Source organism: Saccopteryx bilineata, chromosome 7, assembly GCF_036850765.1.
Source record: "Saccopteryx bilineata isolate mSacBil1 chromosome 7, mSacBil1_pri_phased_curated, whole genome shotgun sequence".
Taxonomy (NCBI): Eukaryota; Metazoa; Chordata; class Mammalia; order Chiroptera; family Emballonuridae; genus Saccopteryx; species Saccopteryx bilineata.
The window spans coordinates 89,541,366-89,555,410 of record NC_089496.1 but is presented as its reverse complement, the minus strand read 5'-3'; the positions used below and the strand labels follow the sequence as shown (position 1 = coordinate 89,555,410).

The 14,045-nt window shown below is 43.6% G+C and overlaps 1 protein-coding gene across 10 annotated transcripts in view; it reads left to right on the top strand.

The window, feature by feature from the left end:
* ARMH3 (armadillo like helical domain containing 3) overlaps nt 1–14,045 on the top strand; it is a 233,646-nt gene that overhangs the window by 14,139 nt on the left and 205,462 nt on the right. The window contains exons 2-5 of one of the 10 annotated variants that reach the window (XM_066240275.1): nt 8,901–9,037; nt 10,430–10,499; nt 10,932–11,036; nt 13,296–13,408. In XM_066240275.1, the coding sequence (XP_066096372.1) occupies nt 13,307–13,408 (102 nt within the window). In that variant the 5' untranslated portion in view covers nt 8,901–9,037; nt 10,430–10,499; nt 10,932–11,036; nt 13,296–13,306. Of the gene's footprint in view, nt 1–8,570; nt 8,627–8,900; nt 9,038–10,429; nt 10,500–10,931; nt 11,037–13,295; nt 13,409–14,045 lie in introns of all 10 variants that reach the window. The other 9 variants (XM_066240278.1, XM_066240276.1, XM_066240279.1 and 6 more) reach the window with 9 other exon arrangements.

Sequence of the window (14,045 nt, the reverse complement as noted above, 5' to 3'; positions counted from 1 at the left end):
TCAGCATTCCAGGTCAACGCTTTATCCACTGCACCATCACTGGTCAGGCTGATTTCTCTTTATACCTTAAAAAAACTCACAGAAACACAAAATACCCACTACAACAAACATGACAAAGGCATTTCAAAAGGGACTGTTTAATACTTAGTCTAAATACTCTGCCATTTCTGTTTCTCAAACATGCCAAGTCTTTTCAAATCTTGGAGCCTTTGCACTTGTCATTTCTTCTGGAACACTTTTCACAAGATTTTCACATGGCTGTTTCTTTCCTGTTATTCTGATCTCAGCCCACGTATCACTTCTTAAAGAAGTGACTTTTCTTTTTTTCTTTGTGAGAAGAGGGGAGGCAGAGAGACAGACTCTTGCATGTGCCCTGGCAGGAATCCACCCAACAACCCTCATCTAGGGCCGATGCTCGAATCAACCAAGTTATGTTTAGCACCCGACGCTGATGCTCAGACCAAGCTCGGACCAACTGAGCATCCTCCCTGAGGAAAAGGAGGAGGTGAAGGAGGGGGAGAGAAGCAAATGATCACTTCTGTGAGCCGACTGGAAATTGAACCGGGAATGTTCATAAGCCAGGTCAACACTTTATGTGCTGAGTCGACCGGCCAGGGCAGGGGTCCCCACACTACGGCCCGCGGGCCGCATGTGGCCCTCTGAGGCCATTTATCTGGCTCCGCCGCACTTCCGGAAGGGGCACCTCTTTCATTGGTGGTCAGTGGATGCATCCTGTGCTCCTGGAGTACTGTATGTGGCAGCACCGCAAAGCACGGTGTTGCTCATGTACTACTTCTGGTGACATGGGATGCACGCATCACGGCTCCAGAAGCACGTCGTATCACTTGTTACAGGTAGCAATGACAAATATGGAACCGGACATTGACCATCTCATTAGCCAAAAGCAGGCCCATAGTTCCCATTGAAATACTGGTCAGTTTGTTGATTTAAATTTATTTGTTCTTTATTTTAAATATTGTATTTGTTCCCGTTTTGTGTTTTTACTTTAAAATAAGATATGTGCAGTGTGCATAGGGATTTGTTCATAGTTTTTTTTATAGTCCAGCCCTCCAATGGTCTGAGGGACAGTGAACTGGCCCCCTGTGTAAAAAGTTTGGGAACCTCTGGGCCAGGGCAAAGAAAGCTATTTTAATCTCCCTATTAATGTAATCCCCCCTAGACAATTTGTCTTTGAGGTACTTATATTCCTGTCTCAACTTGTTTGTTGTCTTTCTCCTTTCTACTGAATGAAAACTCTATGAGCGTAGGGATCTTACCTGTCTTGTTCACTGCTGTATTCTTTTTTTTTTTTTTTTTTACAGAGACAGAGAGAGAGTCAGAGAGAGGGATAGACAGGAACAGACAGACAGGAACGGAGAGAGATGAGAAGCCTCAATCATTAGTTTTTCGTTGCACATTGCAACACCTTAGTTGTTCATCGATTGCTTTCTCATATGTGCCTTGACCAGGGGCCTTCAGCAGACCGAGTAACCCCTTGCTCGAGCCAGCGACCTTGGGTACAAGCTGGTGAGCTTTGCTCAAACCAGATGAGCCCGCGCTCAAGCTGGCAACCTCGGTGTCTCAAACCTGAGTCCTCTGCATCCCAGTCCGAGGCTCTATCCACAGCACCACGGCCTGGTCAGGCACACTGCTGTATTCCTAATGGTTGACAGTAAATATTTGTTGAAGGGAACACCTGATTTTTTTTCTGGTTTGTTTGTTTTGTTTTTAGCGAGAGAGACACACAGAGAGAGACAGAGGGACAGACAGGCAGGAAGGGAGAGAGTTGAGAAGCATAAATTCTTCCTTGTGGCACCTTAGTTGTTCAATGATTGCTTTCTCATATGTGCCTTGACTTGGGGGGGGGCGCTCCAGCAGAGCAAGTGACCCCTTGTTCAAGCCAGTAACCTTGGGCTCAAGCCAGCCACCATGGGGTCATGCCTACAATCCCATGCTCAAGCCTGCAACCCCGTTCTCAAGCTGGCGACCTTAGGGTTTCGAACCTGGGTCATCTGCATCCCAATCTGACGCTCTCGCCCAGGGGTCGGGAACCTATGGCTTGCAAGCCAGATATGGCTCTTTTGATGGCTGCATCAGGCTCGCAGACAAATCTTTAATAAAAAAAAATAATGTTAAAAATATAAAACATTCTCATGTATGACAATCCGTTCATTGCCTACTGCTCATGTTCATGGTTGCGGGTGGCTGGAGCCAATGACAGCTGTCCTCCGGGACAACACCAAATTTTTATTGGATAATGCCTAACGTACACGGGTCATTGTATGGCTCTCATGGAATTACATTTTAAAATATGTGGCGTTTATGGCTCTCTCAGCCAAAAAGTTCCCGACCCCTGCTCTAGCCACTGTGCCACCCCCTGGTCAGGCAGAATACCTGATTTGTGCATGGTTTTTTGTATCTAGATGATGGGCACATTTATTTTTATTCATTTTCTCTTCTTTTTACTTACTTTGACTTTTCCCTTTCCTCTCCTTTTTTTTACATATTGGATGAAATACAGTGTGTCCGTAAAGTCATGGTACACTTTTGACCGGTCACAGGAAAGCAACAAAAGACGATAGAAATTTGAAATCTGCACCAAATAAAAGGAAAACTCTCCCAGTTTCATACCTATTCAGTGCAGTTCGATGTGGGCTCACGCACAGATTTTTAGGGCTCCTTAGGTAGCTATCCTGTATATCCTCTACAGACTCGTCACTGACTGATGGCCTACCAGAATGGGGTTTCTCCACCAAACTGCTGGTTTCCTTCAACTGCTTATCCCACTGAGTAATATTCCTATGTGGTGATGCTTCATTATAAACGCGCCGATATTCATGTTGCACTTTGGTCACAGATTCGAATTTAGCGAGCCACAGAACACCCTGAACTTTCCTCTGTATCGTCCACATCTCGGGGGGCATGGCCATGGGCTGCTCCGCTGTATACACGGCGTTATGTCATCATCTGCACATGCTGCCACATCATCCTACAGAAACTGGGAGGGTTTTCCTTTTATTTGGTGCAGATTTCACATTTCTATCGTCTTTTGTTGCTTTCCTGTGACCAGTCAAAAGCACACCATGACATTACACACACTGTATTTTAGGATGTTTACCTCAGTATCTACCTACAGGAGTGTTTTGGAGCCTCTCTAACAGTGAAAAGAGGATGATACTTGCTACAGTCTGTTATAAGTGTGAATCTAGAACCCCAAAACATGAAATTTGGAATCCTATAGGAGAGAGCTGTTCCATGTATTTTGCCCTAGCTTAATTGAGTTACAGTTGATATAATTTCAAGGTGTACAACTGGATAATCTGATATACTTTGATATATAATGTTGTGAAATGATTGCTGCAATATAATTAGTTCATGTGTCCATCACCTCACTTAGTTACTTTTTTTTTTTTTTTTTTACAGAGACTAAGGTAGAGTCAGAGAGAGGGATAGATAGGGACAGACAGACAGGAATGGCGAGAGAGATGAGAAGCATCAATCATCAGTTTTTCGTTGCAACACCTTAGTTGTTCATTGATTGCTTTCTCATATGTGCTTTGACCGCGGGCCTTCAGCAGACCGAGTAACCCCTTGCTCGAGCCAGCCACCTTGTGACCAAGCTGGTGAGCTTTTGCTCAAACCAGATGAGCCCACGCTCAAGCTGAAGACCTCAGGGTCTCAAACCTGGGTCTTCCACATCCAAGTCCGACGCTCTATCCACTGCGCCACTGCCCGGTCAGGCTTAGTTACCTTTTTTATTTGTGGCGAGAACATTTAAGATCTACTCTCTTAGCAACTTTTAAGTACTGTATTTCCCCATGTATAAGATGCTCCCATGTATAAGACACTCCTTAATTTTGGGGCCCAAAACTTGAAGAAAAAAATTACATAAAGTTATTGAACTCAATTTTTTTTTTTTTTTTTTTTTTTTTTTTTTTTTTACAGAGACAGAGCGAGAGTCAGAGAGGGAGAGATAGATACAGACAGGAACACAGAGAGATAAGAAGAATCAATCATCAGTTTTTCATTGTGGCACTTTAGTTGTTCATTGATTGCTTTCTCATATGTGCCTTGACCCTGGGGGGCTACAGCAGACCTTGGATCCAACCAAGCTGGTGAGCTTTGCTCAAACCAGATGAGCCCACGCTAAAGCTGGTGACCTCCGGGTCTTGAACCTGGGTCCTCCACATCCCAGTCCGACGCTCTATCCACTGCGCCACCGCCCGGTCAGGCGAACTCAAGTTTTATTCATCGTAAAGTTCATACAACTCCTCATCTGCACGAAAAAGCGGGAAACGCAAGTAAAAAAATCTACGACCACTGTATATTATCAAAAGAATTGCATTGCTTTTGATTTATTTTAATAGGATCCTCTTGATTTCTAATTTGTTTTCTCCCCTATAAGGACATCTTAGAGACCCCAAAATTTTTGAAAAAGGACACATCTTATGCATGGGGAAAAATGGTATACAATATAGTATGTTAATTTAGTCATCCTGTGGCAACCTGGCGAGCCTGTGCTCAAGCTGGCAACCTCAGGGTTTCAAGTCTGGGCCCTCAGTGTCCCAGGTTGATGCTCTCTCCACTGTGCTACTACTTGGTCAGGCATAAGATTTTATTGATTTTAGAGAGTGGAGAAAGGGGTGGGGGGAGGAGTGTGTGCCTTTACTGGGCAAGCCCAGGGTTTCAAACTGCAACTTCAGTATTCCAGGCTGACTTGACGCTTTATCCACTGCGCCACCTCAGGCTAGGCTATTTCTTTTTAATTTTATTTTTTTAGGCTAGGCTATTTTTAATATTTTGAAGAACCTCCATACTGTTTTCCATAGTGACTGTACCAATTTACATTTCCATCAGCTGTACACAAGGGTTTGCTTTTCTGCATATTCTTGCCATGGCTTCTTTTTACATGTTGGTGAATTGAAGTCCAGAGAGGGAAAGAAAACTTAAGGTTATAGAATGAATAAAAGGGTGGGGACTAGAACTCAAGACTTGATAGATTAACTATGGCAACTCTTTTGAAGTTACAGTGGATTTCTTTTTAAAAATTATTTTATTTATTTTTAGAGAGAGGAAGGGGTAGAGAGAGAGAGAAATATTGATTTGTTGTTTCATTTATTTATGCATTCATTCATTGATTCTTGTATGTGCCCTGACTGAGGATCAAACCCACAATCTTGGTGTGTGTGGATGACACTCTTAGCAACTGAGCTACCCAATCTGAGCTAGAGTGAATTTGTAATAAATTAAAAAAAAATTTTTTTTCAATTTCTTTTTTTTTTAAGTGAGAGGAAGGGAGATAGTGAGATAGACTCTTGCATATGCCCCCCACCAGGAACCTCCCAGCAGCCCTTGTCTGGGGCCCATGATTGAATGAACTGAGCTATTTTAAGCACCTGAGGCTCACATGCTTGGACCAACCAAGTTATCCTCAGTGCCTGGGGCTGACGCTCAAACCAGTGGAGCCACTGGCTGCAGGAGGGGAAGATGGAGAGAAGGGGGAGAGGGCTGGGGAGAGAAGCAGATGGTTGCTTCTCCTGTGTGTCCTGACCAGGGATTGAACCCAGGACATCCATACGCCGGGCTGAATGAAGCTCTATCCACTTAGCAAACTGGCCAGAGCCTATTTATTTATTTATTTATTTAATTTTATTTATTTTTTTTACAGAGGCAGAGATAGACAGGGACAGACAGACAGGAACGGAGAGAGATGAGAAGCATCAATCATCAGTTTCTCGTTGCGCGTTGCGACTTCTTAGTTGTTCATTGATTGCTTTCTCACATGTGCCTTGACCGCGGGCCTTCAGCAGACTGAGTAACCCCCCGCTGGAGCCAGGGACCTTGGGTCCAAGCTGGTGAGCTCTTTGCTCAAGCCATATGAGCCCGCGCTCAAGCTGGCCACCTCGGGGTCTCGAACCTGGGTCCTTCCGCATCCCAGTCCGATGCTCTATCCACTGCGCCACCACCTGGTCAGGCCAGAGCCTATTTATTTTAAAAAAGATTTTATTTATTGATTTTGGACAGAGAGAGAGAAAGAGAGAGAAAGGCAGAGAGGGGAGGAGCGGAAAGAATCAAGTTGTAGTTGCTTTTCATATGTGCCTTGACCTGGCAAGCCCATGGTTTCCAAGCAGCAATCTTGACACTCCAGGCCGACACTTTATCCACAGCACCACCACAGGTCAGGCAAATAATTTTTTTTTTTTTTACAGAGTCAGAGAGAGGGATAGAGAGGGACAGTCAGACAGACAGGAACGGAGAGAGATGAGAAGCATCAATCATCAGTTTTTCGTTGCGACACCTTAGTTCATTGATTGCTTTGGGGGAGTTTGAAGCTATTGCTAAGTTTAATGGTAAATTATATTAATATTTAAAAGTTGCCTGATTCTCTTTTATACTTTGCCTAGTGTATCTTATTTCTGAAAAACAGTATTAAGCTGCCTGACCACGGCGTGGCGCAGTGGATAGAGCGTCGGACTGGGATGCAGGGGATCCAGGTTCGAGACCCCGAGGTCACCAGCTTGAGCACGGGCTCATCTGGCTTGAGCAAAAAGCTCATCAGCTTGACCCAAGGTCACTGGCTCGAGCAAGGGGTTACTCAGTCTGCTGAAGGCCCACGGTCAAGGCACATATGAGAAAGCAATCAATGAACAACTGAGGTGTCGCAACAAAAAACTGATGATTGATGCTTCTCATCTCTCTCTGTTCCTGTCTGTCTGTCCCTATCTATCACTCTCTGTGTCCCTGTTAAAAAGAAAAAAAGAAAAAAGAAAAACAGTATTAAGCCTACTATGACATTTCTGTGGGATTACTGTAGCTTTGTTGTATTTGCTTCTTCATCACAAGGATTTAAAAGCCGTGATCAACAGAGGTTATAGTCACAGAATGCTTCTTTCCCTTCCTCGTGGTCCCATACCGTTTTCTCTGTTCTTTTACTCTATTTCTCAAGATTTGCCTTGTGTTATGGTGTTATTATGTGTCTGTCTCTGCCAACAGGTAGTAAGCTCCCAGGGGATTGGGTCTGGAGTTTGCTCTTTGTAACCCTGTAGTGCCTAAACTAGTGCTTTATAATATTTAGGTGTTCCTTGTGTGTTTATGGTATTTCAGTGATGTTGAGAGAATCATTAGATGACATACTTAATCCAGTCCTATTGTTTTACTTGTAAAGAGAAACTGAGAAGTAAAGACTTACTCTGTCATTTGGTTGGCTGGGAGACCTGTGTTCTAGTCTTGGTTCTGCTGGTTGGTTGATGCATTCTGCCTCAGCTGGTACTTACTCTCTCTGCAACAGTGGAGGGTTGTAAACGAGGAAAAAAGCACTGGGAGTATGTGAATAGATTGTGCTCATATTCTCAGGTGCTGCAATTTACTGTTCTACTAGTCAGATAGTTTACTTTCAAATGTAGACGCACACGCTTAATTTCTGAGACTCCCCTCCAAAATAACTTCTCTAAGAGTTCTACATTTCTCCCAGTCCACCACCCCTCGATTACCCTTCTTTGCTGTGTTTCATAGATAGAAGTACTGGCAGAGGAGGAAGACTTCCATCTTGTCAGTTTCCAGTCACATTTTTAAGAGCTTGGGTGGTAAATTCCAGTTGCCTGTGATGATGACAGAGAGTAATGAGTTGAGGCCCTTGGTTGAATTTTCCCCCTGCTCCAAATGGAAGGAGAGTGATAAAAAGAATTTCATTTATTAGGAAATTTGGTACTTTAGATTGGAATTGTTTTTCCCTTCTCTCCTGTCCCCTTTTGCTTATTAGAAAGTATTGATTCTGAAATAGAGAAAGTGAGTTTATTAGATTTGGAGTAAACATTGATTAGCTGTAACCCAATTATAAATCCTCAGAGATGGGTGTTTGTAAACATGTGCTTTTCACATCCAGGAACTCATGGTTCCTGCTATTCCTGCTAATCAACTGGTTGAAGCGGAGTCCATGAGAGATCTATACCCACTAAGCCTAGAATTGCATTGCTTTTGATCTATTTTAATAGGATCCTCTTGATTTCCAATTTGTTTTCTCCCTTATAAGGACATCTTCTTCTTGACAGCTTATTTAAAAGACACATGAATGTTTTGAACAGAGGCTGTCTTTCATGTTTTAAGGCAGAGCCATGATCAGTAGAGCGTAAATTGCCCACAAGAATCTTCTCTTTGTTGTTATTTTTCTCTTCAGTTTTCTCTGGATTGTAATGGAGTTTGAGGGCTTAGTGTGGCCTCAATAAAGATAGATCTTACTAAAACTTAAGGTCAGCTCTAGTACCCATGTCCCCCATTGCAAAATTAATCAGTGACGAGTATACACTGCATTTACCATGAACCATAGGCTTGTAGAAAAAGTATAAAATGTATTCCCTTTGCTAAAGATATCTAATATCTAGTTGGGGAAATTGTCTTTTTTTTTCTTTTTTGTTTATTTATTTTTTAACAGGGACAGAGAGAGAGTCAGAAAGAGGGATAGATAGGGATAGACAGACAGGAACGAAGAGAGATGAGAAGCATCAATCATCAGTTTTTTGTTGAGACATCTTAATTGTTCACTGATTGCTTTCTCATATGTGCCTTGACCGCAGGCCTTCAGCCGACCGAGTAACCCCTTGCTCGAGCCAGCCACCTTGGGTCCAAGCTGGTGAGTTTTTTGCTCAAACCAGATGAGCCTGCGCTCAAGCTGGCAACCTCGGGGTCTCGAAACGGGTTGTCTGCATCCTACTCCGTTGCCTGGTCAGGCGAAATTTTCTTTTTTGTTCAAAGGAGAATCTCCTTGTTGGCTTTATGTATTAGAGAAAGATAATATCCAAGAGATAGTCTTTTATGCTATTTTGTGCATCTGTGCTTTAAACAAAAGTTTTATTTTTTATTTATTTATTTATTTATTTATTATTGATTTTTTAATTGATTTTTAGAGAGAGGGAAGAGAGAGAGAAGGGGGAGGAGCAGGAAGCATCAACTCCCATATGTGCCTTGACCAGGCAAGCCCAGGGTTTCGAACCGGCAACCTCAGTGTTCCAGGTCGACGCTTTATCCCACTGCGCAACCACAGGTCAGGCCCAAAAGTTTTATTTTTTTAAAAAAATTAAAAAAAAATTTTTTTAAAGATTTTATTTGTTGATATTTAGACAGAGGGGAGAGAGAGAGAGAGAAAGAAAAGAAAGGGAGTAGAGGAAGAGTGGGAGTGTTGCTTATCATATGTGCCTTGAGTGGGCAAGTCCAGGGCTTCAAACCAATAACCTCAGCATTCCAGGTTGATGCTTTATCCACTGCACCACCACAGATAAGGCAAAATTTTTATTTTGATTTAAAAGATAGTGCATATTTTCCAAAAGTCATTGAACAAAATTAATTTTATTCTACTGCTTTGGGTTCGTCTGGAAGTAAATATCAGGCTCCTTGCTAACACCCCATACTTGTCATTGGTTTTATAACTAGAGCCCCTAGAATTTAAGAAAGAGATAGGAATTTGGTCTCTTCCAGATGGAAAGAATCTGAGAAGTGAGGGAATATGTGCAGACTCACAGTAGAGACCTGTGGGATTTCAAACTCTCACTTAAAAAAAAAATTGAGAATTCCTTGCCCTGGCCAGATAGCTCAGTTGGTTGGAGCATAGTCCCGAAGTGTAGAGGCTGCCAGTTCGATCTGGGTCAGGCATGTACAGGAGCAGATCGATGTTCCAGTCTCTCTCTCTCTTCTTCTCTCTCTCTCTCTAAAATCAATATAATAAATTTTTTTTAAATTGAGAATTCCTTGAAGTAAGATGGAGATTTGGGCATGATTCATGGAACTGTTTTTATATAGAATTGAAAAATACATTAAGATTTGATCTGCAATAGTGTTTTTTTTTGTTTTTTTTTTTTGTATGTGTGTGTGTGTGGTAGAGACAGAGAGATAGATAGGGACAGACAGACAGGAAGGGAGAGAGATGAGAAGCACCAATTCTTCATTGCAGCTTTTTAGTTAGTTGTTCATTGATTGCTTTGTCATATGTGCCTTGACGGGGGCTATAGCAGAGCAAGTGACCCCTTGCTCAAGTCAGCCACCTTGGACTCACGCCTTCGACTTTAGGCTTCAAGCCAGCTACCTTTGGGGACAAGCCAGTGACGATGGGGTCATGTCTATGATGCATGCCATGCTCAAGCCAGGGTCATGTCTATGATTCCATGCTCAAGCAAGCGGCCCCATGCTCAAGCTGGTGAACCTGTGCTCAAGCTGGTGACCTCGGGATTTCAAACCTGGGTCCTCTGCATCCCAGTTTGACGATCTATCCACTGTGCCACTGCCTGGTCAGGCTGCTGAAGCGTTACATATACATGCATAAATACACTATATGCACACACACACACACATATAATTAAGTTTAAAAGGAGTATATTGTTCAGTTACAGTATTTTGAAATTAAGTTTAATTTTTGGCCTTTAACTGGATTTTTCTTCCTTAGGTCTCTTTCCAGAAGAATTTTTGAAGACAGTCAAGTGCATTGTGATTTATGAGGCAGTAGTGAAGGCCAAGTACTTTGCAGTGACGAGAACCTTCTTACTTTGGGGAAATCAATGGAGCACATCAGTCTGCAGCACACTTCCTGTCTTAATGGCCCTAAGCTCAATCAATACTTGAAATTTAACTTCACCATCATTCTGGGGGAGCGTGTGCTTTGCAGCCTTTCTTCCATCAACCTCAAGTATAAGGCCAGATTTATTACAGATGGAGCTTGTTACACTTTTCTGCTTGGTTTTGGTTCTACTTTAAGCCTTGTCCACTGACAATTTTGTTTTGTTTTGTTTTTTTGTGACAGAACCAGAGAGAGCCAGAGAGAGACAGAGAGAGGGACAGAGGACAGATAGGGACAGACAGACCAGAAGGGAGGGAGATGAGAAGCATCAATTCTTCATTATGGCACATTAGTTTCTCATTGATTTGCTTTCTCATATGCCTTGACTTAGGGTCTACAGCAGACCAAGTGACCCCTGCTCAAGCTGGCGACGTTGGGATTTCGAACCTGGGTCCTCCATGTCCCAGTCCGACGCTCTGCACTGCACCACCACCTGGTTAGGCTGACATGTTTGTTTTTTAAAAAATATTTTATTTTTTTCATTTTAAAGAGGAGAAAGAGATAGAGAGAGAGAGAAGGGAGAGAGAAGGGGGGAGGAGCAGGAAGCATCACCACCCATATGTGCCTTGACCAAGCAAGCCTAGGGTTTCAAACCAGCAACTTCAGCATTCCAGGGTGATGCTTTATCCACTGTGCCACCACAGGCCAGGCCTGGCATGTTTTTTCCCCCCTTATTTTTCCATTGATTTGAGAGAGAGGAAGGGAGAGTGAGAGAAAGAGAGGGAAGCATGAATTTGTTTCACGTAGTTGTTCCATTTAGTTGTCTACTCATCTATTACTTCTTGTACATGCCCTGACTGGGGGTTGAACCCACGACCTCTGGCGTGCCAGGTTGACACTTTATGTATTGAGCCACTTGGCCAAGGCCCATTGGTATATTTTTAAATTTTACTTATTTATTGATTTCAGAGAGAGAGGAAGGGAGAGAGAGAAAAAAACCCCCATAGATTTATTATTCCACTTATATATGCATTCATTGGTTGATTCCCACATATGCCCAGAGAGCAAACCTGCAACCTTGGTGCATCAGGGTGACTGTCCAACCAACCGAGTTATCCAGCCAGGGCGCGCTTTGTCCACTGACTTGTTTTTTTTAGTGTGTGTGTGTGTGTGTGTGTGTGTGTGTGAGGGGAGGGGGAATAGACAGGAACCAGACAGGCAGGAAGGGAGAGAGATGAGAAGCATCAACACTTAGTTGCTGCACTTTAGTTGTTCATGGATTGCTTTCTCATATGTGCTTTGACCTTAGGAATACAGCTGAGCCAGTGACCTTGGGCTTAAGCTAGTGACCCTGGGCTTCAAGCCAGTGACCTTTGGGCTCAAGCCAGCGACCATTGGGTCATGTCAGTGATACTACACTTAAGTTTGTGACCCTGTGCTCAAGCTGGTGAGCCCGCGCTCAAGTTGGATGAGTCTGCACTTAAGCCAGCGACCTTGGGGTTTTGAACCTGGGTCCTCAGTGTCCCAGGCTGACACTCTATCCACTGTGCCACTGCCTTGTCAGGCTGACATGTTTTGTTTTTTTTTTTAAATTTTTTAAAATTTTATTTATTCATTTTTAGAGAGGAGAGAGAGCGAGGGAGAAAAAGAGACAGAGAGAGAGAAGGGGGGAGGAGCTGGAAGCATCAACTCCCATATGTGCCTTGACCAGGCAAGCCCAGGGTTTCGAACCGGTGACCTCAGCATTTCCAGGTTGACGCTTTATCCACTGCGCCACCACAGGTCAGGCAGGCTGGCATGTTTTAAGGATGTAAAATGTATTGTGTTGTAGGCCACAATAAACCTTGAAATTACCTGGTCAAGAGAGGCAGTGTTGGACAGATGCACAAGATGCATAGCATGGTTATTTATTGTTTTTCTTTCCCCCAAATTTCCCTTTGAGAGGTATTTATTTTATTTTATTTTTATTTTATTTTATTTTTTTTTCATTTTTCCGAAGCTGGAAATGGGGAGGTAGTCAGACAGACTCCCGCATGCGCCCGACCGGGATCCAACCGGCATGCCCACCAGGGGGCGATGCTTTGCCCCTCTGGGGCGTCGCGCTCTGTTGCGTCCAGAGCCATTCTAGTGCCTGAGGCAGAGACCACAGAGCCATCCCCAGCGCCCAGGCCATCTTTGCTCCAGTGGAGCCTTGCTGCGGGAGGGGAAGAGAGAGACAGAGAGGAAGGAGAGGGGGAGGGGTGGAGAAGCAAATGGGCGCCTCTCCTGTGTGCCCTGGCCGGGAATCAAACCTGGGACTCCTGCACACCAGGCCGACGCTCTACCACTGAGCCAACCGGCCAGGGCCTATTTTATTTTATTTTTTAAGTGAGAGAAGGGGAGATAGAGAGATGGACTCCTGTATGCACCCTGACCAGTATCCACCTGGTAGCCCCCATCTGGGGCTGATGCTCGAATCAACTGAGCTGTCCGCAGCTTCTGAGGCTAATGCTTGGATCAGCCGAGCTATCCTCAGTGCCTGGGACCAATGCTCGAACCAGTCGAGCCACTGGCTGTGAGAGGGAAAGAGAGAAGGGAGAGAGGGTGGGGAAGAGAAGCAGATGGTCTCTTCTCAGGTGTCCCCTGACCGGGGATCGAACCTGGGACATCCACATGCCAGGCTGATGCTCTATCCACTGAGCAAGCCGGCCAGGGCCATTGAGTCCTAGAATCTTGGAGAGCATTTCTAATACTGACTGTGGCTTTCTTTTCACAGATTTTCTAACCATGGCACAGGTAGAGAAACGGGGTGGTTTACTCCGGAAATCTTCCGCCTCCAAAAAACCGTTGAAGGAAAAAGTGGTGCTGATGTATGATGAGATCTTCATGGTAAGGCCTGAAACCCTGATATTCTGCATGTCTTGACTCCTTAGTTTCTTGTACCAAAATGAAAACCTCACATCTGCCTCCTACCTTCTAGTTCTTCAGAGTGTAAGAGAGAGCAAGGGTGAAAATGAGCTCCCTCCTAGTAGACATTATGATCATGTGTTAATTAATACAGATTTTTGCCTTGAGCTGGGTAAAACAGTTGAAAAGAGAAAGGAAGGCTGGGGAAGCTTCTTTTCTGAACATCTGTAAGACTTGTCTTCCTTATGGTCTGACTTACAGACCCTTCTATACTAGATGTCCCTTGAAGTTCCTTTTGGCCCTAGAATTCTGTGCTTTAGATATTTAAAAAAGATGCTCTATTATGTTCCATCTCAAGCTATTAGTAGATAAAGTAGTTGCTTAGATTATCTTATTCTTTATATGAGTTAACTGAGGAATATTAGCAGTTGAAGTTCTTTAGGTCTTCATAACTGTTGATTGGTCATGGTCCAAGACTGTGTTGTAAAGTATACATGATCAGGGAAGATTAGAGTAGTTAAATTCCTTGAAGGAGTATTTGCCCTCTGAAGTCCTGGTCATAAGTAGTACATGTAAAATAGATATTTAAGAAGAGTGACTGTACATTGAGCTTCTACTA